General features: G+C 43.2%; 1 protein-coding gene across 2 annotated transcripts; it reads right to left on the bottom strand.

Annotated features, from left to right (window-relative positions):
- Positions 1–26,034, bottom strand: paxip1 (PAX interacting (with transcription-activation domain) protein 1). Of its 2 annotated transcripts, XM_078264980.1 has the most exons (23): positions 25,835–26,034; positions 23,274–23,408; positions 22,856–22,899; positions 22,574–22,637; positions 20,960–21,070; positions 20,675–20,750; positions 17,437–17,967; positions 15,329–15,441; positions 13,256–14,159; positions 11,283–11,377; positions 10,676–10,771; positions 8,545–8,682; positions 8,271–8,392; positions 6,986–7,170; positions 5,904–5,947; positions 4,429–4,496; positions 4,199–4,301; positions 3,425–3,593; positions 2,988–3,088; positions 2,619–2,753; positions 2,179–2,254; positions 922–981; positions 1–290 (listed from the first exon to the last, which is right to left on the bottom strand). In XM_078264980.1, exons 1-23 carry the CDS (start codon positions 25,913–25,915, stop codon positions 274–276), a joined length of 3,468 nt encoding a protein of 1,155 aa, XP_078121106.1. In that variant the 5' UTR covers positions 25,916–26,034; the 3' UTR covers positions 1–273. The 2 variants fall into 2 exon arrangements, with proteins under 2 accessions (XP_078121106.1, XP_078121105.1); XM_078264979.1 differs by having other exon boundaries at positions 1–981.
- Positions 26,035–27,339: the final 1,305 nt, after the last annotated feature.

Raw genomic sequence — 27,339 nt, 5'->3', positions numbered from 1 at the left:
TAATGTACAGTTTTTTTATTTCAAAAAGCAGTGTGTACCAGCTGAAGCATTCACACAATTTATTTGAACAACAGGTAAAAGGTTAAAATCCTCCATAATTTAAACATTCATTTCAGAAAAATAACATCCATTTATTTATTTATTCTCAAACAGGTAACAAAAAGCTACAAAATGATCTATGCACAGAAGTTAAAACGTAGAAAAAGTCAGTGTGTCTGGACCGTACGCAGGTGGCTTCCTGATCTGCTGCTCCTCGTCCTCATTGCTTCGCCATCAAGTGAACTTATACGTGGGACTGTCAAGGAAACTCGCTTCTGTCCACAGCACATACCACTGACTGCTAGGGATAGACCGATTATCGGGCTGTTTTTTTTTGGCAGTTTGCAGGTTATCTGTATCAGCGTTTTATTTGCGTGACAACCGGTGAACTTAATGAATCAACCCTCCTGTTTGACCCTTTCTATATCAGAAATGTGGGTTTCTTTCAACCAAATTGTCAAAAAAATAATAACGTGGATGGTTCCGTACAGCGCTCTTCACAAGTACATTAACGATAAGTTCAATACTGTCATTGAATGTGGGTGTTTAGGTCAATTTTATAACATTTGAAGGAAGGAATTGATAAAAGAACGTCGGAAAAAATTCTAAAAAGCGGGGGGAAACAAAAGAACGTCAAAAAAACAATGGGGAGGGCGCCTGGTTAGCTCACCTGGTAGAGCGGGCGCCCATATGTAGAGGTTTACTCCTCAACGCATCGGCCGCGGGTTCGACTCCGACCTGCGGCCCTTTGCTGCATGTCACCCCCCCCTCTCTCTCCCCTTTCAAGTCTAAGCTGTCCTATCCAAATAAAGGCCTAAAATGCCCCAAAACATAATCAAAAAAATAAAACGGAACGCAACGGTCATTGCTGTAAAGGATATGAGTCATAGTCGAGTTTCTGGGTGAGAACTCCTGTCAGGATGAACTCCGCGTTGTGGACATCTGGACAACAGAGACATCAGGCGTCAGAAACTAGTTCTACGATCAACTCTTCTATACAAGTGCTTTCTAAAAGTGTACAATACTCAGCACTTAAAGTGCTCATATTATGCTTTTTGGCTTTTCCCTTTCCTTTATTGTGTTATATATCTTTTTTGTGCACGTTATAGGTTTACAAAGTGAAAAAGCCCAAAGACCCCCCCCAAAGGGACTTACCATCTCCAACAGAAAACACTGTTCACAAACTGCTCCAAACAGCTCTATTGTAGTCCAGCCTTTACTTCAGAGACAAACGTGGTCACTTTGGAACACACGTTATAATGCTCGCCTAGCTGCTAGCATGGCACGCCCTCATACTCTGCTTCTGACTGGCTAGTAGTCCTTACCTAGGTACTGTCAGGGCACGCCCTCATACTCTGCTTCTGACTGGCTAGTAGTCCTTACCTAGGTACTGTCAGGGCACGCCCTCATACTCTGCTTCTGACTGGCTAGTAGTTCTTACCTAGGTACTGTCAGGGCACGCCCTCATACTCTGCTTCTGACTGGCTAGTAGTCCTTACCTAGGTACTGTCAGGGCACGCCCTCATACTCTGCTTCTGACTGGCTAGTAGTCCTTACCTAGCTACTGTCAGGGCACGCCCTCATACTCTGCTTCTGACTGGCTAGTAGTTCTTACCTAGCTACTGTCAGGGCACGCCCTCATACTCTGCTTCTGACTGGCTAGTAGTCCTTACCTAGGTACTGTCAGGGCACGCCCTCATACTCTGCTTCTGACTGGCTAGTAGTCCTTATCTAGGTACTGTCAGGGCACGCCCTCATACTCTGCTTCTGACTGGCTAGTAGTCCTTACCTAGGTACTGTCAGGGCACGCCCTCATACTCTGCTTCTGACTGGCTAGTAGTCCTTACCTAGCTACTGCGCATGTGTGACTCCCAACAAAGATGTTACAGCAGTGAGATGTCTCACTCTGTAGCTAAAACAGAGAGCTCAACACACAGGGTGAAAAGAGGAGCTGCAGCAATGTGCAGTACAACAAAAATATGGTGTTTTTTGAAAATTAAACCACATAAACCTATTCTGATATAACCTATAAATACAATTATGAACCTGAAAATGAGCATAATATGAGCACTTTAAACAGGAGTGTGTGTGTGTGTGTGTGTGTGTGTGTGAGTGTGTATGTGTGTGTGTCTCTCTTACCAATGTTTTTCATGAAGTATTCTCTACAGAGGTGGAGGTCATTGTCACAGGAAATTAAGATGATCTCTGGAAGGTTCTGCAACAAACGAGCGACATCGTTAGAACTTTGCTAATAAATAAACAAAAATAAAAAGACTTTTGTTCAATAATCAGGAGGTATTTTATTGTCCACTGGGTTCTTTTTCTATTTGTTTTATTTTGAAATCTGATATATGAAAACATATCCTTATCATTCCTTTACATCACCCACCATCCACCGGCTATGAGGAATTTCAAGAAAAAAGAATATTTTAGGGGCGCGTAAACCCTTTTAACTGTCATTACACCAACCGACCTAATTATGTTGCATTTTAAAACCATTTTCCAAGAAGAATGTTTTTTCAGGACATAAGACATGACAGTGGACAGGTGCATTAAAGGATTGCAAGTATCTGAAGCACCTTGTTCTGTTTATGCTCCATGATCTTTCTGTACGAGGGCTGCTTGGCCAGCAGCTTCCCTCCGGCGCTCTCCAGGATGGGCTTCATGGTGCTGAGGCTGGGGCAGATCCCCGGGGTGACGTAGAAGTACTTTCCCTGCATCACCCATTACATGAGACAGACAGACAGACAAAATGAATCAGAACCAATCCAAGTTCACAAATTTGCACCACTGTGGAAGGTCTTGCCAGTATTCCAACCAGCGAGAATAACCTCAGTGAAAGATACATTCTTGCCTGAATCATTCTTTCCAATTATTTCTGTGATTAAAGGCCCGGTCCGACTGGTTTCAGAGTCAACTTGTGTTGAGTGTGAAGCTTGTGGTCTAACCTTGAAGAGCGGTGCACTGTGGGCTCGCTTTAGTGACTCCTCCAAACTGAAGCCAAACAACACCTCCGCCTCCGCGTCCCTCAGGGTGTAGCTCTGCTCATCTGCAAAACACACACACACACACACACACACGTTTCACTATCTTTGTGGGGACCCGTCATGGACATAATGCATTCCCTAGCCCCTTACCCTAACCATCACAGCTAAATGCCTAACCTTAACCCTTACCCTCACCCTAACCATAACCTCATTCTAACCCTAATCCTAAAACCAAGTCTTAACCCTCAAACAGCCCTTTAACCTTGTGGGGTCCAGCATTTTGGGCCCCACAAGGCTGTGCAGACCCCACAAGTATACTGTATTCCCTGTTTTTTTGTTATTTCCCCCCACACACACATATACCCACACACCCACACACACCCCCCACACCCACTTACCCACAAACTTCTGGCTCCTCCAGCTCTCGTCCAGCCACTCTGGGCTGACGATGTGTTTGACCACAGACATGGCGGTGAGGAACTTGACGGTGCGAGTCACTTTACTAGCCAGCAGGTGAGTGACTTTCGGACTGCCGTCGGCTACTTCACCACCTAAAGCATGTAACCTCTGCAGGGGAGGAAGAGATGAGGACGGACATCTTTAAAACATTCAGCAGCAGGAGACACTGGAGGAGCTAATGTTAGGAAGAAACACATTATGTTTACTGATGTGTAGAAACAGAAAGCTAGTGCCGTGATTAGTACCTGATAGCCACTGCTTTTCCTTTAAATGTTCCTTGTGTGTCCCATAAAAGTACCGGGGAAAGTGCATTTGGATTTGTACGCCCCTAAACTGTGGAACTCACCAGAATGACAAGCCCTCTCTGTATTTTTAAAAGTAAACTTAAGAAAGACTTGTCTTTTTAATCTGGCTTTAAATATGGAGTAAAGCTATTGCATTATGTTGTAAGTGTTCTTTTTTTTTTATCATTTTGTAACCCTGGTGTTCATTTTATTCCGTTGGTTTGGTCTTATTGTTGTGATTTTTAGTCTTGCTTTTCTCTCATCTGTGTTTTAAATGAAGCACTTTGGGCTGCATGCTTGCATGAAAGGTGCAATATAAAGAAATGTTGAATGTTAAAATGGTGATGACCTAAATCAGTGTAACATTAGCATCCTGTCTGATTGTCGGGCACTGTCCTGTCTGAACAGTTGTGTGAAGTCTTACTTTACCTTTGTGTACTGCTGTACTTGTGCGGGCTCAAAGCCTGTGAACATGACCCGGGGAGTGGACTCTGGAGGAAGCTTCTTATTGGGTGACTGGATCTCCTCCAGTCTACAGACACACACAAACAATTGTACTTTTACCCAAAATATCATCAGAACACAGTAATCTGGACAGTTGATGTTTGGTCCAACTTCCCCAGGGACAAACGTCCTGTACCCAGAGCTGCGGTACTGACCTGGCCTTCTTGTTTGCCGGCTGGTTGGTGGAGTCGGTTATCTTCTGCTTCTGGAGCAGCTGGAGACTCTAAACACCACGCGATCATAACAGAGACACAAACACAGCACAAGTAATCTATCATATACTGCCTGTTTGGTCTCTTCTTAGTCTAACATTGCCAGACCTTCCTCCACAGCGCTGCGGAGGAGGGTCTGGCTAGTCCGCACAGCATTCTGGGATGGGAGAAAAACGTGCTCTGGTTTATTGGCATTTCTTTAAACCAATCACAATCGTCTTGGGCGGTGCCAATCGCAGGATGGAGCAACAGTGCCTCGGCAAAATAGCCTCAGGAAGGAACTTGTTTTGGTGGAACATGTGTACATTCAAAAGTTGTTTTAGTCTTGCAACAGAAAACTCAGATTAGACAGATAGTCTAGCTAGCTGTCTGGATTTACCCTGCAGAGATCTGAGGAGCAGTTAACCATAGTCCTCAGAAATCCACCGGAGTTTAGAATGCCAACACAAAGAGAGCAGAAGGAGACGGACAAGTGGCCGAAAATGAGGGACATCCGTCGGAATTTCCGGCGCCCCCTGAACAATCCCCGCAAATGAAACATAGTGGATATAGACTAGTTTTTTCTAGAGCGGCAAAGATGAATCGATTAGTTGTCAACTATTAAATGAATCGCCAACTATTTCGAGAATCAATAGAATCAGAGTCATTTTTTATGAAAACAATTAATTCTCCGATTCCTGCTTCTTAAATGTGAATAATGTTCTAGTTCCTTCTCTCCTCTGTGACAGTAAACTGAATATATTTGAGTTGTGGACAAAACAAGATATTTGGGGACGTCATCTTGGGCTTTGGGAAACACCGATTGACATTTTCTGACATTTTATAGACCAAACAACTAATCGATCAATCGAGAAAATGTCGTTAGTTGCAGCCCCAGTCTCTTTTTACCTGTACTGACGGAACATTAGCATATAAATAAAAAGTATAAGATACATGTGAAACACTTCAAATCTTATGTACCGACGCTGCACGTGTGGGTCAAACTGTGGAGGGGTTTCATCTTTTATGTGGGAATAATGTGAAGGCAAACCAAGTTTTGAAGCTCTATGCCAATCAAACAATTTATGAATGGCAAAATAAACTAGTTTAATCACCAGAATAAAAGTGTGGAGGAGGAGTCTTTCAGCGACAGATCTCACCGGAGATGACATATTACCAATTATCAATTCTGTAACAAAAGGAAACTAGTGCAAACAGTAAAAGAAAAAAAAAAGGCATCCATACAAATAGACCTGCACTGAATACTGTATCTGAATGACAGAATTTAAATAAAAGTGTTTAGGGAAGCATTCAAAGGGAACTGGTCTCTGAGAGCTGGCTGCTAACGACTAAAACTAAATGAGTTCAACCAATGACGGAGTTGGTTTTTGTTGTTGCACCAAACAGGAGACAGGAAGCAGCGCCTTCACCAAACTTACCGCCAAAGCTTCGGAAGATACTTTGATCGGCGTTCTCCAAGCAGCTACAGAGAAAAACAGAAGCCAGTTTGTTTTCAGCTTACAGTTGGCAATTACAGTTGATACACTGATGTTTAAATATTCGACACACACACACACACACAAAAAACAAATGATACCGAGATAATCTACAATAAACTGTAAATAACTTTAAACTGCAGTTTAAAAGTTTCACACACCAAGGCTACTCCCACGGAGAAGTGTGTGTGTAACACCTGCCTGGCTTATTGCGTGACATCCCAGATTGTGGGACCTATTTTAACGATCTGAGCGCACGGCGTGAAAAGGGTTGTACTTAGTGTCTTAATTGATCATGTGTGTGTTTTGGGCGTAACATGCAATAAACCAATCAGAGTGTCATCTCCTATTCCCTTTAAAAGCCAGGCGCGTTTGGACCATGGCGCATTGCTATTATGACGGCTAAGCAGGAAGGAGAGATTTTCAGGAGAAGAAACTGATCTGCTCGTGCGTGAAGTGAAAGCGTGCGAGCAGATCACATATGGCACGAGCACTTTGCCACCCAAACTATTTCACATTGTAATATTTTTATTTGTAATCTTCTGCATGTTTGTGTGCTGCTGCGCGTCCCCGTGTGTGTAACAAGCATAGTGTGCACGAGCCTAAAATAGTTGTGCTGTTTAAATAACAATGAAATGCTGCGCTGTTGACTTTAGACCAGGTTTTTGTTGGTCAGTGGCGCGATAACTTTCCGCTGCAATACGCCCAGAATGCACCTGAACACACCTCCCTGTAAGACCAGCACGCCCAATGGGCGCACAGATGGGTGCAAGTGCATTTGCTATTTAAACGATGTGGGCGCTGGACGGGAAACTGACAACTGCGTCGGTCTTAAACTAGCAAAGACACTTGCGTCGGGCTTTGCGCTGCGCCGGGTGCAAGACAGGGCCCATTGTCTCTTTCTTACTTTAACCTTGTGTAGTATTATATAACTAATTCCCAACTATGCCATTCTAATACAACTCAATATCCGACATACAATGCAACAATCTGTTTTATCTGACGGTGCATTCAACTGTACATACCCAGCAGGTTCTGGACCAGCTGTGGGTTAGGCACCAGTGGTTCAGGGTGTGTGTAGATGGAGTATCGGCTGTGCTGAATCTGTCTCAGGGCTTCAAAGTTGCCCAGCAGTATGTCACACAGCCACTGGGCGTTCACGCAGGGGATCTTCCACTCCTTGGCCTTCTCGTATTTAAGCCCACTGGGTCTGAAGAGAGAGCAGCAAGACGACCATGTCACCACCAACACTCGACTGCTCTCAAAAGCCACCAAACTTACACGTGACTGTTCTCACCCTGGTCACCCACTGTTTGAACTCTTGCCCTCAGGGAGACGTTACAGAGGTCTAAAAACAAGGACTAGCAGATTCAGGAATAGCTTCCTTCCCAAAGCGATAACAGTCTTAAATGAAGCTAAACTTTTTAAAATTACTTTTTTTAATTAATTTAGTTACTCAGCACTTTATCCACATTAGAATATTTATTATCCACTTAGTGTGAGAGTGGGCAAGCTGTGTTTTTATGTTATGGTTAGGATATGCTAGCAGGAAAGATGAGAGTGTTTGCTATGAATGATGGGTGAGATGTATTCGGTACGTGTGTGTGTGTGTGTGTGTGTGTGTGTGTGTGTGTGTGTGTGTGTGTGCGTGTGTGTGTGTGTGTGTGTGTGTGTGTGTGCGTGTGCAATGAATGTGTTGTGAGATGAGTTTTACACGTTACAATGATGATGCACCTTACTGGCTCTACAATTTCATTGTACTAATAAATGCAATGACAAAAGGTATTCAATTCAGTATGGCTGGGTGGCAGAAAACACTCTGAACTGATGGTGCAAATCCTAATATTTGACACACAACACATCCTTTATCACTTTATCAATGAGTCAACAGTGAGGCCTCACTGAATACAACTTTCTGTTCTCCAGCACTCGTTTTAAACCATGTTACATTGCATGGAGTGGGCTTGGGCCAGTATGATAACCTTCAGCAAAAATATCAGTTTCACAGTACTGTGAAATGTATTATTTTGAAATGTCTGGGTAAAAAAACAACTTTTTTTCCCATTTAACACAATGTATTTTTAAACGCACTGCACTCTAGAGGGGTGAGGGATTTCTAAACTGCACTTTCTGTCCTTGAAGACTCAAAAACAGCTCATACCGCAGAAACTGTATGACGAAAATTGGACTTTTCCAAACCGCGGTATACCTTGAAACCGGATCATGCCTAGCATGGTGTATCCAAGATTAGCACGTTTGATGACATTAGTAAGACCCAGGTAGCTATCATCTGCAACCCCCAAATCTTACTCTTTACAGATGAGGACGGTGTTGCTCCGACACAGATACCCGGTGTATCTGGAACCAGCCAGGTAGGCCATCAACTTCAGGTCATCCCTGTCAGCATCCACAAACCCCGTCACCGATATAATCTGTCAGCGAAACGACAGAGAAAAGGTTAAAGGACAGAGATGACAGGCAGACGTTAAGATGCCAGTGCCTTTTTTTCATGTACACCAACAGATTTCAGGCTGGTAACAAACATGATATGAGTAAAGCAGATTACAGTGGGAGTTGGACCTACGTGCTGGGAGCAGGGTTTGGCTCCGGGAGGGAAGGCGAAGGGCAGATGCAACGTCCGATGAGGAGGAACCATCCTCTTCCTCTTCAGTACGGTGTTGAGCCAGTGGGCTGTTATACAGCGCTTCCCCTCTCGGAGTGCCTGGCAGAGAAAAAAAACACCACAGACATCAAACAATGGTGACAAAGATGCCATGTTTTTTGGCAAGTTGAATCAAACATGGTCAAACTCAACTGAATCAAGGCCTAGATGGCTTGACATTCACCATGCAGTTCAGTCAGCACGTTCAGCAGACTGGCCCTTTTCTTAAAGCCATAAATTCAACTTTCAGGTACTCAGTCAATTCAATTGTATTTATAGTGTCAAATCACCACAGGAGTTACCTCTAGGGTTGGGTACCTTTCGCATCTGAACCAATATCGGTCCCAATACTGGTACGCAACGGTACCTTTTTTCCGGTACTTTCCCTCAGTAATTTTCAAAAAAATTATTTCAGTTGTAAAAATAATTCCAAACCTATTTATCCTATTTACTACTTACTTTATTAACATTATGCTATTTATTTAGAATATTTTACACTCTAAAGAAATTAAACAAAAATAAAAATAAACCCCCTCCCTCTCTCCTCCCAAACCCGTCCCTACAACCTATTAAATTGAATAATTATTCATTCCTTACTCACTGTAACTTTTATTCTTGTATTTGTATATTATTCTATTTTAGCCTGTTTTATTTTCATCACGACTGTTTTTAATTGCTCTTTAATGTTTTATGTAAAGCACTTTGAATTGCCTTGTTGCTGAAAGGTGCTGTAGAAATAAAGTTGCCTTTGCCTTACAACCTCAGCCTGTCAGTCAGTCCCCAGGGCATAGAAACCACTGTTGTGCCTGCTTGTCTCAGAGGAAGTGTGACGTCAACAGCATCGTGACAGCTTTCAGCTCACCTCCGTGACTCACTGTTACTTCAACAAAACTGCAGAGCCGACGCAGTTTGCTCGAGTTTACTCCGTCCGCACCTCTGCACACGCGCGCGCGCGTGTGTGTGTGTGTGTGTCGGAGCTCCGCTCTCTGTCAACATGCAGAGTGGACAGATAAGCTTGCGCTTACTCGCTCTCAGGTACCGAAATTTGGTACCGTTTGATTTAAAGTGAATCGGTCCTCGGTAGTATCGACGTAATTCGGTCGGTACCCAAAAAAGTACCGAGTTCGGTACCCAACCCTAGTTATCTCAGGACACTTTAAAGATAGAGTAGGTCTAGACCACACTATAATTTACAAAGACCCAACGGTTTCCCACGAGCAAGCATTTGGTGCAACAGCGGCGAGGGAAAAAACGTCCTTTTTACAGAACCTGTAAAAAACCTCAGACCAGGCTCTTGGTTGACCAATCATTGACCTCTTTATCATCTATATTATCTCCTTCTCTTATACGATGTCTGATGGACAGGTTCCATCGCCGCAAGGCTGTGCCATTTCCCGTTTTTGCACCTGCTGACTATCACCGTCACGTTTCTGATTATTTTGCCGACCCCTCCCACCCCCACTGGACACAAACAGTTTGAACCCCTCCCCTCCGGCAGGTGCTGCGGTCCATCAGGACCAAAATCTCTCCATCTACAAGAACAGCTTCTTCCCGACTGGAGTGGGCCTCATCAACAAGGCCCGGGCCCCCCACTGACACCGACTCTGTCTTATCCCAGCCCACACCTCAAGTCGCCAGAGCTAACTAATGCAGTTTTGCAGTTATTAGTTTTGCACATTACACATATTCTTCGTTCTGTAAACAATTGCACATTCCTTGTCAATATTTTACACATTACATTCCTTGTCAATATTTTACACATTACATCCTCTTTCGTTTTATACACTGTACAGCTCTTTTCATTTTTGATGTTATACATCATTTCATATTTAGGATTTCTGACTTTTGCAGAATTTCTTTTTCTTTTCTCTTACTATGTTTATTGGGCACAAAGAACACCGAGGCAAATTCCATGTACGTGAAACTTAGGCAATTAACCCGTTTCTGATTCTGACTCCTGTGGGTTTGTGTTACACCGGCTCACACTGCATGTTCTTATTAATGCTAGAGTACTTGATAGAGTTGTGTATGTTCTGATAGCACCCATCCTTACCTGTACATACATGTTGCTGACTTGACTCTCACACAGCAGGTGTGTGCAGCGGCTGGTCAGGGTGGGGTCGACAGCACCTCCACACGCCTGGATGACCTGGGGGAGGGGTTTAGTAAACATAAAACAATATACAACAGATTTTACCTCTTTTTTTTTTTACAATCTTTGCTGCTCTTTTTTTTTTTTTAAACAAAATATTTAATATCTACGTCCCATTGAGCCACAAATTATTTTTTTTTATATATATTTTTCAAAAAGTTTAAAACAAAGTCAAAGTAAATGTCTTTACTACTATTTACTATGCTACCTGGGTAGCTCACCTGGTGGAGTGTGCGCCCCATGTACAGAGGCGCAGTCCTTGCCGCAGCGGCCGCGGTTCGGTTCCGACCTGCGGCCCTTTGCTACATGTCATTCCCCCCTCTCTCTGCCCTGTCATGTCTAAGCTGTCCTATCAGTAAAGGCCTTGTTTTCCCTGCTGTACCAAAAAAACTAAAACAACTAAAACCTACTCATAACATAAGCTGCTGGTATTTTATCCCAGGCAGTTCTAAAAGGAGGAGATGAGAATCTTCTTGCTTTTCTTGTGCAGACTGAGTAACTGTCTTACCCTCTTCCACGTGGCCAGGAGTTGTTTGTCAGCCATCTGTTCCGGGTAGTCAGCGACAGCAAACACACAGCCCAGCAGGAAGCCATCCGGTGGAACTGAGGGTTAGAAAAGAAAGAAGGCACAGAAGTGAATGTGCAGGTTCAAGAAAAGAACATGCCAAGACTTAATGAACTTGCTGTTAGGGATGTCCCCGATCAGCTTTTTGACCCACGATCCGATCCGATTTTTAAACATCATAATAAATCGATATCTGTTTCGGGCCCCCAGGCAGTTGCCTACCTTGCCTAAAAGCCTGCTCTTGGTGGGTTTTCCCCTGTACTCCACCGGTGTTTCTGACCCTAAATAGCCACGACTTTGGTGTGTGACGAACACTTCTACCCAGCTTTGATGTTCTTCCATAAATCCAAATGTAAATACCAACAGAGTAATAGTTTTAAACTAACTTAAAGTAACTAAAGAAAAGAAGGAAAGAAAAAAAAAATCACAGTGTAACTAAATCTTCTCAGATGGGTTTTTAGGGGTTAAAGCAAGAAACCATTTGTGAGCCTGGAATGCTGCCCTGGAGGAAATGCATACAATGTATTGAATTACATATTATATAAATGTAATACTGCTCTATGCCTAAATTTAGGCATGGTGCCTGAGAACTTTCAGCCCTGGTTTTTATTATCAATGACAGAGAGACTCCACATTAAATCTTTAGTGCGTAACTTTTTGATATTAATGAACGTCTGTTACATTCAAGCCGTTGCCAAAAGAGTTGCTAAAAAGCTAATTAAGACGATCAGCTCCACACAACTCTCTCTGGATTTGTCAGTATGGCTATGTTCAGAAGATTGTGTCGTCCAGCGACTTTCGTGCGCAGCAACTTGAGTGAAGATGATTTTAATCCTCCGTGTCCTCCTTGGCTACTAGTAACTGCGTGGAGGAGGAGAGGAGGCTGTGCACGATCATGTAAGGCTTGTATCATGTGGACGCGCCGACAGTGTTGTTGTCATTACTTAGAATTCCTCATGGGGGAGACTGAAACTACGCACTATAGCTTTAAGGCGATCACGCTTAAAGAGTTATCTTTTTCTCTCCATTTTGGCCCTATCTGAACACTAGGCATTCATATTTCACTCTGGACCAATGTGTTAAAGGGATAGTAAGTGATGTTAATCCAATACACTTTGTCAAATTCAGCAAATGTCTCCTTACGGTCACCTAGCTCTCTATTTTCTGTGTGCGCTGAAAAATCCGGTGTTAATACACAGCCCTGGCTCTGTAAATAGAAAACAAACAGGAAGGAGTGCCACAAAAGACTATTTCTGCCCAATCGGCAACAGGTGGCGGCGACAGTTGATGGTAGGTGGGGGGAGGCAGCATGTGAATGTGCCGACCGGCCAGTAGTTATCCGTCTGTGCATCTGCGGGGGCGGAGCTTCTGAAGGGGTTGTATTTGTTTCGGCAGCCTCCACGCTAAAGCAGGATTTATGGTTCTGCAGAGGCTCCACGCAGGGGCTTTCGCCGTGGCCTACGTAAGTGGCCCGACGTTCATACGTGTGCCTTGGTGTGTGCGTCAATCTCTAAGAGAATAGCAGGGCCGGCGTGTGTGTGTGTGTGCATCGGGAGTGCATGGTAGAGCGAGTGAGAGAGTGACGGCGATTAGCTTCGGAGCGAGTAGCGACTCTAGAGTCATAGTGAGAGAAACAAAGTGTCTCCCGTGTTTTCTGACCACGGTGGGAAATCTGTAGCAGGAAAAGTTAACCCTCTCCTTGATTTCATGTTGTTTATGGAGAAGGAGAACCAGGAAATGAGTCGGGGGAAAATGCAACCCTACCATGCCACGGCTGAGCGACATGCGTCGGCAACGCTAGATTTTTCGAGAGGTGCACGTCAGGCTACGGCGTAGGGTCCGTGCCTCTACGCACGTAGTCACGGCGGAGATTTAACGCAGAAGCATAAATCACGCTCGACTCTGGGTGTACTCACTTTCTTGTGCCGGCTCGTGTCCAAACAGCTGGGAGATGTGCGGAGTCTGCTGGAGCGGAGGCTGCAGCGTCTGCTGCTGCTGCAGGGCCTGCTGGGTCTGATGCTGCAGAGCCTGCTGCTGCTGCTGCTGATTCTGCAGCTGCTGCTGATTCTGCAGCTGCTGCTGCTGCTGCAGCTGCTGCATGTGTTGCTGCTGCAGGAAATGCTGCTGCTGCTGGAGATGCTGTTGGTGTAACTGCTGTTGGTTCTGCTGCTGCTGCTGTTGTTGCTGCTGCTGCTGTTGCTGCTGCTGTAACATCTGCATGCGCTGCTGCTGCTGGAACTGCTGGAGCTGCTGCTGCAGGGCCTGTTGCTGCTGCAGCTGCTGCTGTAGACCGGGCCGCAGTAGCTGCTGGGGCCGGAGCTGCTGCTGCTGCTGCTGCTGCTGCTGCGGGGGGAACGCATGATGCTGCTGCTGTTGCTGCTGCTGCGAAAACATCTGCTGTTGGTGCATTTGCTGCTGCTGTTGTTGCAGAAACTGTTGCTGTTGTTGGGGCAACTGTGCAAACCCCGGTTGCTGTGGGACCTGGGACTGTTGTTGCTGCTGCTGCTGCTGCTGCTGCTGCTGCTGCTGCTGTTGTTGTTGGTGATGTAGCTGCAACATCTGATGCTGCTGCTGCTGCTGCTGCAGGTGCATTATGGGATGCTGCGGCTGCTGCGGTAGCTGCTGGTGTTGTTGCTGGGCGACCTGGTGAGACTGCTGTTGCAGCAGCAACTGTTGCTGCTGCTCCGCCGTGAGCGACTGGCTCGTCAGCTTGGACTGGTTGAACAGAAGAGGGTTGGTGCTGTTGGGGGTCGGAGCGTGGCTCTGATTGGTCTGCTGCTCCAACGGCTTTGTCTGATTGGCGGTCAGGTTCTGGAGGATCTGCAACAAAGGAGGACAGGGACCAGTGAAGTGACACCATTGATGCACATCAATGAGTGTTGCCGTCGTGGTGTCATCGCTAGTCCATATTCAGCCATAAATCCGATCTCTGGAGATTGTAATCATGTGACTCTTGCCAACACCTTGACCCTACAACGTCACACAGTTTGTTGTAGGGATGTTAACGATTAACCGTTTAACCGCTAACCGACAGTGAGAAAAACATTTTGCGGATGATAGAAGAAAAATAGGCAACAATCCATTTCTTAAAGGGGCGCTATGCAGTTTTAGCAATTTCTTCGCTGCTGCTTTCTTTTTGCTTGTAGGTTTCTCTATAGAGCTCCCCCTACAGCTTCGGAATAGATATTTGGCAACGCTGTCGTAAAAACTCGCTCAGTCAGTCTGCTGTTTCCTCTTTCTCTGTTCCCCCGACAATGCTTTCCTAGCTTTCTGCTTCTTTTGTGCCGGCTCAGCCATGACGATAGTGTGAAAAACTCCATCGCTACCTTGTTAGCCGGTTCCTGAATGGGCGTATGTGTGCAGTGCCGTGAAGCAATTTGTTACATCGCGAGACCTGATATCACGCGATACTTCCTGACGCTGAGGCTGGCCCAAAGTTGCGAGGGTGGTTTTTGCTCTCACAGGCGCTAGGGGGGAGCGAGACGACCACCATTCAACACCGAAAAAGTCATATAACTATTCCAATGACTCCGAAGCTGTTCAGTTAAGGTAAATTAAGCTAAAAAAAAACTGCACAGTTCCCTTTTAACTACTAGTTAACTTGCTAGTGCTAACTTTGCACTAGTCGGCTACGTGACACATGCTACCAAGGTTCAAAATTAGCACCTAGCATCTACTAGCCAAATGCTGGTGGATTTGCTTCACTCACCAGCCAAAAAAACGATCATAATCTATTGAGTGGCTGGGCAATATATTGATATTATATCGATATCGTGATATGACACTAGATATCGTCTTAGATTTTGGATATGGTAATATTGTGATATGACATGTCTTTTCCTGGTTTTAAAGGCTGCATTACAGTAAAGTGATGTACTTTTCTGAACTTACCAGACTGTTCTAGCTGTTCTATTATTTGCCTTTTCCCCACTTAGACATTATGTCCACATTACATTATGTTTTTGGGGAGAACCATTGGGATGTCTTACATGTGCTACGTTGGCAGGTCGACTGGCTGGCTGCATGTCAGAGTTGTTGGTGATGTTGCGGAGAGTTCTAGCAGCCGGGCTCCACCCAGGGATGCCCTCTGGAACCGATACACCTAAAAAGCAGAAACACGTGAAAGCTTCATCAACAAGATACTGGGTTAGAAACCAGCGGTGGGAATCAAAGAGTAACTCCCAATACGATACTGTCACAAATCGTTGCCCAGCATAACGATGGTCACAATACAGCGAGACACTTAGGTCCTGACACCAAGACTTTATTTAGAGCATGTCTTCAACCTGTCGCGTGGCGGTGATATAGAACTGCAGTGTTCCCCCCCCAAAAAAATGTTCTTTAGCCCGGTAGCAGGTGTCTTTTTTCGACCAGGGCCCGGCTGGAGCCAGTCCCAGACTGATCGCAGCATTAATGGAGAGCCCAGAAGTTTCTCTGAAAACCGGATGATGGACGGAATCGCGAAATTGAGAATTTAAAACACACTGAAGACAGATTCCATAGGGCTCTGCATTCAGTCAGAGCTAAAAGCTAACTGGAAATTAGAAGAAAAAAAATTATTACTACGTATAAGTTTCCAACCGAGCCGCCCCATTGTAACTGTAGTTTAAAAACACGTCCTAAAATACATTAATAATTCCCAGATACTTAGGCCTGGGGAGGGGCAACTTGGGCCCGGTGGGCCACCGGGCTTGCAATACACCAGGGGAAACCCTGGAACTGTATCTAGGAGGAACTGTGCAGCCTTGGGGACGAAGGCATATGAACGTTCCTGACGTACAGACTATAATGGCTAAGCCTAAAAACTTAAAGCCACTGAGGGGCTGCTATACGGACTTGAAATAAACGGTCTATGGCTAGTAAACTAGCTGACGCGCTCTCTTCTACCTTACACCGCTCAGTAGCCTACTGTTGAAATCACTGACTCCAATAGTCATCTTAGTCAGCTTTGATGGACATTTATTGATCACAATGTTCTTCGTATGAACGTGCAAGAATCCATGTGTCCATTAAGCTCCATCAACAAACATTTACACATCCACGCGAGCGTTGCGCAGTGTAGCGTTTCAAAAACTATTTGTGCTCCTCCGATTAACAGCACGCCATGTTACCTGCTGAAAGGTTCCTACCTAAAAAGATTTTTTTGACATTGACATACAGTCCCGCCAGAAAAACGCGATTATGCGATCACATAATTCAATGCATAATCAGCCAAAGTCTACATATTTATCCGGGGGGGGGCGCATTTTTTCAAATACGCCGCACTTTCGCCACATAAATTGCCGATTTCCGCGCAAAATATGCGGGGCTTGCACGATTTCATAATCCCCGCATTTTCGTTGCAAAAAAGTCACATATATCTTAGCAGAAAGTTGAAAAATGTTGCGTTTACTTCACACAAGAGCAGCCATTTCCCGTTGCCATGGGAACGTTATGAAGTGACGTAATTACGCGACGTGAACGTCATCGAAAAAGCTGCAAACCCCGCGATGAAAGTTTTTGCAAGTTCCCGCAATTTCATCGCATAAAATTGAATAAATATCCCGCATATTCCATCGCATGTTTTAAGAAAACGTGACGCATAATCAAGGATTTTTGCCCGCAATGATCACAAAAAAACTCAGCATTTTTCTGGAAGGACTGGACATGTTTTAATTATGTAAAGACATGTTCAAGGAGTTGAAATAGAGCCTGTATCAGGGCCATATGTAGTTCAATGTGTTATATGTCCCTATTCTTGGTAGCTTACTGTACTTAAATGGCCAGTATGTACTTGATTTTCTTAATTCATTGAAGCCTCTGTGTTTACAGGCTTGTGGTGATGCGCAATGTGCTATAGGTGCCAAAAAAAAAAATCTATGTTCGGTACTGCCAGTTTGTTTTGTTTTGTCATGGTTCATGTGTGTAATAAACATTACACTTCGTGTGAAAAGAATCGTGGCAGAGAATCGTGATATCAATTCTAAGCTAAAAAAATCATGATTCATATTTTTCCCCGAATCGTGCAGGCCTACATCACTCAAAAGCACACTAGTGACACCAGTGGACAATTTGTGTCCTACAGCCCAAAACAAATGAAAATGGATCTTACACTGACCTTGCTGTGTGGCGTGACTGATGGCAGCAGCAGCAGCAGAGCGAGCCTCTGCAGGCATGGCGCCCACGCTCCCCGGCACGGGAGGCACGGTGGCACACAGGTTAATCAGCCCACTGCCGGTGGACGACGCCGGGTCTTTGTTGCTGGGGGGCCCGGCTCGGCGCCTGGCCGTGCCGGTCGGGACGGGGGCGGTCGGCGTGACCACTTCGGCCGGCGTCCAGTTGAGGTTGGTGCCCTCCTTCTCCGTGGAGGAGTCGTCGTCCGAGTCGTCGAACATGCGCTCGCTGCGGCGCTCGGGCTTGCGGGGAGAGTTCGGGGAGACAGAGTTCAGCTTTTTGGGTCCCGGTCGGCGCCGCGGGCTGGACTCCTCGCCAGACGAGCCGCCGCTGGACCGCCGGGATCGCCGGGGGCTGTAGCTTCCGTCGGAATGGGAGCGCTGGTCGTACGACTCGGCTTCACTCTCGTCGTCCTCCTCTGGCTCCACGTAGGTGAGTCTGGGGTGATAGAGCACCTCATCTTTCCTGCTTTTGTCTGTAAAAGGTGGAAAGGGAAAGGAATGAGTCACAATTGTTGTGCATCAACTGACTGGTTTATGTCTGATCACGGCGATGATTAGCTACTCCATTTTTTGTTGGACTTATAGATGTACTGTATATATACACACTTTCATTTCCTTACATACATAGGTCTAAGAGAAAAGTGCTCATATTATGCTCATTTTCAGGTTCATAATTGTATTTAGAGATTATATCAGAATAGGTATATGTGGTTTAATTTTCAAAAAACACCATATTTTTGTTGTACTGTAGATTGCTGCAGCTCCTCTTTTCACCCTGTGTGTTGAGCTCTCTGTTTTAGCTACAGAGTGAGACCTCTCACTTCTGTTCCACCTTTGTTGGGACTACTAGCCAGTCAGAAGCAGAGTATGAGGGCGTGCCACGCTAGCAGCTAGGCGAGCATTATAACGCGTGTTCCAAAGTGACCACGTTTGTCTCTGAAGTAAAGGCTGGACTACAATAGAGCTGTTTGGAGCAGTTTGTGAACAGTGTTTTCTGTTGGAGATGGTAAGTCTCTTTGGGGTGGACTTTGGGCTTTTTCACTTTGTAAACCTATAACATGCACAAAAAAGATATATAACACAATAATGGAAAGGGAAAAAGCCAAAAAGCATAATATGAGCACTTTAAAAACCAATGGCGTACATATTTATTAAACTTAAAAGATTCTTATGAGCTTCTTAAAGAGGCATCACTGCTTCTTTCGAGGTTTCAGTGGAGCGCAAGGGAAAAGTCTGCTAAATCAATCAAAGAGAAACCGTACATTAAGCTACGTTTTCATACTTCACTGTAAGAAACATTTCTTTTGTGTCATTTCCAACATGCTATGGATGCATGGTAATGTACAGTATGTATTTTAAATATTTAGCACGGCGTACAAACACTTAAATATGTTGTGTCACTTTTAAGTGTATTCAACCGCTCTTAGAAGCCTGCACATGCACTGCGGTTTGGTGCTGCTTTGGGAAACACTTGTCCAAAAAAAAAAAAAAAAAACTCCTAACCTCCGAGATCAGTTATTATTGGGGAAAGGACGGCACCCCGGTTTGAACAAACTTCATTCATCCATACATTTGATTAGTCGATCAATTGACACAAGATTAATCTGCAACAGTTTTAATAATGGATTCATCGTTTCAGTAATTTCTCAAGCAAAAGTGCCAAATATTCTCTCAGGAGATTTGATGCTTTTCTTTGACATGTAGGGTAGTGAACTGATTATATTTAAGGTTTGAACTAGAGCTGGGCGATATGAAGAAAATCAAATATCAGGATATTTTTGACCAAATACATCGATAACGATATTGTAGTGTTGACTATTGGTGCTTTCACAAAATATTCACACACTGAGATTTGTGATACATAATCATCAGTAATGTGGATATAATGACTAAGTGGGTAAAGGCAAATAATAGTAAAAGCTACAGCAGTCTTGTAAGTTCAGAAAATGACATTTGACTATATATATATATATATATATATATATATACATACATACATACACACACACACACACACACACACACACACATATATATCAGTGCTGTCAGTTAAACGCGTTATTAACGGCGTTATTAACGGCGTTAACGCAAACCCATTTTAACGGCATCAAGTTTTTTAGTGCGAGATTAACGTTCTTTTTGGCCTAGCAAACTTTGTAGTTTTTTTCACATGCTGTTGCAACAACTAGTAACGTTAGAAAAACTACAACACCACACCGGATCTAGCTAGACCGGAAACAAAACAACAGGCACGCCGCACACACTTGCTTGGGCTTGCGAGCCGGCCAAAGAGTAGTAGGCTAACGTTACGTTTTGAGTGGATGGCGAGCGCCAGACGCCGAAATGGATGCCAATAAGATTCTGGATGGAAAGTTTACTTTTAAAAAGTTGCCAAACGGTTCCACTGACAAGACCAAAGTGATCTGTGTGTTTTGTCGTTGTGAACTGAGCTCTCATCGCACCACGTCCAGTCTGAAATACCACTTGATGGCCGAGCACACAGCTGATGTGAATTCTCCGCCCCCGCGTCAAAGCCAGGCGACAATGGATGACTTCAGACAGAAGCACATGGATACAACAACTAAGAACAAACTTACTGCAGCCATAGCTAAATGGGTGGCTACTGCATGTAGGCATGTTAACGTTGTGGAGGACGAGGGTCTAGCTGATATCATTTGCATCGCATCCACTTTTCCATGTTGATAAGAGCATTAAAATGAAAAAAAAAAAAACAATGGGACAAAAAGAAATCAAGGGACATTTAGAATAGATAAAAATGTGCGATTAATTGCGAGTTAACTATGACATTAATGCGATTAATCGCGATTAAATATTTTAATCGTTTGACAGACATCGTTTTTTTTACAGCTGCACGTTCATATGACTCTTTGTAGTTTTGCTTATCTGAAGCTAATGTACTTGCACTTCCTACTCGTTGTCTGGAGTTTGTACCTTCAAAGTTGAAAGCACTTAATTGGAAGTCACTTTGGATGAAAGCGTCATCTAAATGACTGATGTAATGTAATGTAATCTTTAGTTGCAGCCCTACTATAGAAACGCACCCTCAAAACTCCGTCAGCACATCATATAGACAAATATTAGAATCGAAACCAATCAAAAAAAATATTAATAATAAGTCAAATTAAGGCAGAAATACACTAGATAAAGCACTAGCATTACCTTTAACAGAATCTGTTATCCAGTCCGGGGTAACAACCTTGATGCCCGGGTGTTTCAGGGCACACTCAAACTTGGCCTGGAGGGCAAAAAACATACCGTATAATTAGAAGTGCCCATAACGATGAACATGACAATCTTTGATTTCTACTCATTGCATAGGCACATTCACGAAATATCTTTTTACATGACATTAGTTTGCTCAGAGCTGTGGTTCTCAACTTGGCGGTCGCGAGATCATTTCTGGCGGTCGGTAGATGGTCGGTTACAAGCAGAGCGTGCACTTACCCCCTTTGATTCCTTCACGACTAAGTGGGTGACCTTCTTGTTGAGGTTAAGTTGACATTCTCCTCCATAAAAGGTTATGTAGGCCCACAACGTGTTGAGATCGTCTGGAAGCTGTGTATACACACACACACACACACACACACACACACACACACACATCATGAGATTAAGATGCTCGAAAGGTTCATGTTTTTTTTTGTTTTTTTTCAAAAGTAGAAAGTGTCAGGCCAGCCCATCCCCAGACTTTCCAAATGTAAGTAGTGGAGCTGAAGATCTTTGCCCGAACCCGACGGGACCCTATAGCCTACATTAGTCATGAATCATGTTGTATAAATGTATAAATGACTCATTCTTGACAAAAGAGCTGTGTGCGTGCGGACATTTGAATGATGTCGGGCTGTAAACGGGCTCAGGCTTTTAAAAAGCTGTCAATCTAAATGTACTTGTCGGACTCGGAGCCTTGTCGGGCCTAACTTTTAAGGCCCGATTACAGCTCTAGTAAGTAGAGGGCCTGCACCACCTGAAACTGTGTCTTTTTCCAAATAATGCAGAGGGTGTATAAAGGAGTAAAGCAACATTGAACGTCGCGCTGGGCGCAGTGTTACTTCTCAAACCCTGTTAGCGACTTTATTTCTAAAAGGCGACTAGCGACAAATTTAGTGACTTTGTATCATCAGGGGAAAAGCCGGATATAATATACTGTAATTCATCTCCATGCATCCTGCTCAGAGCAATCATAGTCCACGGCTCTTCAGCCAACAGGGACAGGGTCTCTCTCCCTTAGCCGACATGATGACTTTTTAGGTTTTGTTATACCACAATAAAAACTGTCTACATTCTGCAACTGCTTCATGCATTCTGATTCCTTCGTATATTGTACCATGTCGTGGGGCCGAGCAAACCCTATACTAATCAACGCTTTCATAATCCATGATGACATTAAAACTTGTTTTATATTGTTGTACTCCTGAGAGTAGAATACGCCACTATAAACCTATAAAAAAAAAAAAGGCCAGTCATGCAAAAGAAATAAATACCATGATATGCAGTGAAAACACCCAAATCTTAATAAAATACCGTGATACAAATATTTGGTCATACCGCCCAGCACTAACTGAACGTCCATGTCTTAACCCTCCTGTTGTCATCGGGTCAAATTTACCCATTTTCAAAAAGTTTCTCTATCAGAAATTTGGGTTTCTTTCAACCAAATTTTCAAAAAAAAAAAAAAAAAAAGTAATATGGATGGTTCACTACAACGCTCTTCACAAGTAAAATAATGATCAGTTTGCTACTATGAGTTAATTTGGGTGTTTTATTCAATTTTATAGCATTTTGAAAAAAAAAAAAAAAAAAGAACATTGAAAAAAATCCCACAAAAATGTCAAAAGGCGCAGAAAGAAGTTGATAAGAACATCGGAAAACATGACAAAAATGTCAAAATGTTGACCCAGAAAAACAAAGCGTTGCATGGTTGACGGGAAGACAGATGATTTCAACTGACCTCTCCTGTCTGCATACATCTCAAATATGATATGTACATGTAGAGACCTTGAGAATGTTAAAATGGATTGCCATAAGAAAGCACGCACACACACACACACACACACTTACCCTAGGTAGACAAGCTGTCACACCAAAGAATATCTGTCCTGGTTCTGGGGAGAATCCAGTAACTCTGTGGTGTTCACGGTTATGGAGAAACACAGGAAAACTCTGATTTTGGCCTTTTGATAAACTTTGCACATTCTATAACCCTGTGGGTCAATTAGTTAGAAAACACTTTTGTTTTTTCTGGAATTGTAAACACAATTCTGCTGCCATTAACACCGTTATTGTTAACATGTTTAAATGACACCAATTTGAGGTGTTTTGGACCCGATGGTGGAAGGATACGGTAACAGGTCTCCACATCTGACTGAGAGGATCACCCAGGACGGCTGGAAAACAGAAGAAAGAACAAAAAAGGTCAATGCTTGATTCTCTCAGTTACACTAGGGCAACGTATCTTTAGGTCACCGTTACTGTTTGACTGCGGTTAAAAATTAACATGCCACACATGCTGTGTTTTTTATGCATGAAAGGAATTGTTTGCAATTCCGTGGAAAATTGCTTATCCGTTGTCCGTCTGTTTCCAGTCTTTATGCTAGGACAAGCTGACCGGCTGCAGGACCACTTTCAACCCAAAAATAAAAAGGAAGTAATGGAAATTAAAAACTACCAGCCTATTTAACTATAGGGAGGGACAAGTTATAAAAAGTTACACAGAGTCTAACGTTGGCTATGGGTGAACGTACTCTGGCACAGTCCTTACCTTGACAACAGGCAGGTCAAAGACCTCTCTCGACTCGCCCACCTCGGGGTTGTCCCCGTCCTCTGCAATAATGTGAGTGGCTAAAGCATTGTAGGACACCTCCTTTCCTTTTCCCGCCTTCAGCAGCTGCACCACCTGGAATATCCGCACAAGGTTCAGTCAAATTCAGTTCAGTCCAGAGTACAGCCCAGACTGGCTTCAACTGGGACCCCAACAATCTGCACGGTGGCCAAAGGTCATACAATAGGAGTTACTTTGCTAGCAATGCAACTAGGGCTGGGCAATATCGATATTATATCGATATCGATACATGGGACTACATATTGTTGTAGATTTTGGATATTGTAATAAGACACAAGTTTTGTCTTTTCCCGGTTTTAAAGGCTGCATTACAGTAAAGATGTAATTTTCTACATTTACCAGACTGTTGTAACTGTTCTATTATTTGCCTTTACCCACTTAGTCATTGTATCCACATTATTGATGAGGATTATTTATCACAAATCTCATTGGTAAAATATGTTGGGAAGGCACCAATTGTCCACCACACAATATCGACATCAAGGTATTTAGTCAGTCATAGTTGGGATATCAGATTTTCTCCATATCGCCCAGCTCTATATACGTTGTCGGGGATGAAGCAGCATAGTTCAGTTCATAGCAATATTTTTGAAATAAATAAGTCATTAGAGTAGTGGTTACATGCACATAGCTGTGGTTATATCACATAGCTGTACATACTGTACACATCTGTCTATATGGTTCGTACTGAATATCCATATTTATTCTGTTTTTCTTATACTAATACACTGCATATATCTATATTATTTTCACTACTATTATAATGTTACTGCTACTACATTGCACATATCTATGTAATATTGTTCATATTACATAGCCATATTTATACTGCTCTTATAAGGTAACTGCTAATACACTGCACACATTTATATTTAATTTATACTACTCTAAACCACCATCTGTTAACCAACTGTACACTACTGTCTACACTGCACTATATTTCTTGTCCCGTCTATACTTGAATATCACATTTTCACTTTTCTGCTCTTTTTGCACTTCCGGTTGGACGCAAACTGCATTTCGTTGTCTTTGTACTTGCACTCTGCACAATGACAATAAAGTTTAATCTAATCTAATCTAATCTAACATGTTTATCAATCGCGTTGAGAAAGGTAGAGCTTTATCCACTGAATTCAAGAAGGCTGCACATTTCAACAAAGCATTTGTCAAAAATCAGTACTCAGTAGAATCCTGTTAAAACCCTGATATTTATCAGATGCACCGCCTCTTCGCCCTGCATCTGGCAGCTACTTTGTCCCAAGTTTCATACATTCTGACATCATTTCAGTACAGCTTACTCAAAACCTGGATTTGTTTGCAAGGGTCTCATTTGAACGATGCATCCACAGAAGCCCATGTGTGGTGCCTCAGCAAAAAGACATAAAGGACTAAGACACATGCAATGACATCTTAGATCTCAAACTGTCAGTGTTAGGACTGAAATGCAAAAAGGAAGCAAAACAAATGGCAGTGAGAGTGGTTTGAACCAAACAGTCACGTGCACTGGATTATAAGTGGAAATGTGCACATATTACACAAGCAGGAAATTACATGATGCATTAACATTTGAAATATAGTTCCCACAGAAATCAAATGAAGGTGTTGGTCGGACTGTGCTCACTAGGTTGACGATTTTTAAGTGGAAAGGCTCTATGAACAACTAACGTTACTCTAACGTTATGTTCTCGTGCTCCCATTTGACTTGAACAATAACCTCACAAGGTGGTGTATCACTAGACAATGACGTTGCATTTCATTTACTGTTGAAATCACAGTTCCCTAATGTGACACACTTGCATCACCTCTGTTGTATATAAACACGCTGAAAGAGAGGTGCGACTAGGAGTCACAATTTGGCAGGAAAAACAGCTCCGTGCCACAGGTCCCCCAGCACCAACAAGAGAAATAGCATGCGCAATAAGGGGCGCCCAATTTAGCAAGATGTTGATGGTCACAGGTTGATGCAGGATAACACCGTGCATAATCCTGTGCACCTAGGTATTTCACTACCCGTCACAACAACGCAATATATGTACTGCGGTCATGGTTTAGAAAAGGCAAGCTAACACACGCCAGCTGTATTACTAGCTAGCTGAAGAAGCCCTGTGACAGATAAACCACAGGAATAAGCTAGCAGCTAACCATCTGTGCAACTACGAAACTCATAGCTATCGTTAATGCTAACAGGGTTGTATGAAAAGTGTAATGTTAGTGCTGGGTAACTAAGCTTCTACACCAAAATATTCACAGTGAAGTCGAGTATCACAAACACACCCTCACACATATGTTTACAGGACATAATATAAGGATCGCCACAATACTTTGTCAGCCAAAGAACAAGATCACTGTCTCTCATGTAGCATGTCAGCCAGTTAGCTAGCTGGTTAGCTTCTCCTGTAGCACCCCATTCAGATTGAATGGTGCTAGCAATTTAGCCTGCTACCAATTTAGCTACAAGAAGCTAACGTCCAGAGCCTCACCTTTTGGTCAATGTCCCCTACCACGTAGAATTTGACATCTTTGAAAAGTTCTTCGACAACCTTATTTTCCTCCTCAGACATGATTGTCCATTAATGTCATGGGATTATATTTTAAAAACCCAGTTAAAAACTGAAAGAGTAAAGTGTCTACGTTACAGCAGCTAGTTTAGAGCGTAATTTACAGTAAACCGGAGACACTCTAGCGCCAAATCGCTGAGCGCGCCTTGGGCTACAACATTCTAAAATACAGAGGGGGATCTGTAATATATTTTTAGTTGTATATTAATTTATTTCGTATGTAATGCATTGTATCGCCTTATGTGTTTCTATATTACGAGAATTTAATCAAAAGTTCTAATATTACAGATTTACAGGGACCGAAATGTATAGATATATTTTTCTAATAGATATATAATCCCCCTGTCATATGAAAGTTGGTGTTTTTATCCAGACGTGTAACCTAGATCAATCAGACAGTGAAGTGAGGACATTTCATTGATGCAATTGTAATCTAGGTCTTAGTTTTTGAATGTAGCAGAAAACAAAATACGTAACATTTATTTTAGAAATGGAATATTTCCTTTAAATAAAATATGGTAAAGTGATATGAATTAGTCAGAGGCAATAAGAAAAAAGGATGGATGACCGGCAGCATGTTATAATAATAAATAAATAACATAATGTGAGATCGTAAAGTTTAGTTTTAACTTTGCTGCATGGGAGCGGGGCTCAAAAAATATATATAATATTTTCAACGAAGTTGAAAAGAAGATTAGAGCAGGTCATAAACCGCTCGCCGGCTGCACAGTCCCGCTCTGCTGGTGTCTGTATCAGCAGAACTCCATTCACAAAAACAAGGAAATAACAACAACAACAACGCAGCTCGAATTACCCAATTCCTAAAAATGGACACACTATATTTTCTGTATCTGTCAGAGCATCTCCTGTAATTCGGCAAACACCATATCCGGGTGTTAACCCCTCTTCTCACCAGACACACCGCCGTGTTTCTCATTAACGTCAAATAGACCAGGAAAGGAAAAACTCCCTCTCTTTCGAGGAGTGATATTTTCTTCACAAACACCACTTTGAAACAGCACAGCGCTTTCTATAGTCACTGTTGTGTCTCCCTGATGTTTGCAGCTTCTTTCTCATCAACTTCTTACATAACGTTATCTGAATGTATTGCTGTCGCCCATGCTGCAGTACCACTCTCCGCCTGAACTGTTAGTGATGCGCTGGCAGGGGCGCTGTTTCACAAAAACATGACATTACACTTTTAAGAGAAGCCTGAGTAGTGATGGATGAACTCTGTTGAGCGGGGCTGGGCGATTATGCATGGTCAGAATCAGTGCTGGATAAACTATTCAGATGCTACATTCAAGTAAAATTAACAACACTGCATTGTAAAAAAAAAAAAAACTCTGTTACAAGTAAAAGCACTGTTTTCAAAATCATACTCAAGCAAAAGTACACAAGTATCAGCATCAAAATATACTAAAATG

The sequence above is a fragment of the Sander vitreus genome, chromosome 12, assembly GCF_031162955.1.
Source record: "Sander vitreus isolate 19-12246 chromosome 12, sanVit1, whole genome shotgun sequence".
In the NCBI taxonomy this organism is placed as follows: Eukaryota; Metazoa; Chordata; class Actinopteri; order Perciformes; family Percidae; genus Sander; species Sander vitreus.
This window is presented reverse-complemented; position numbering and strand designations above follow the sequence as displayed.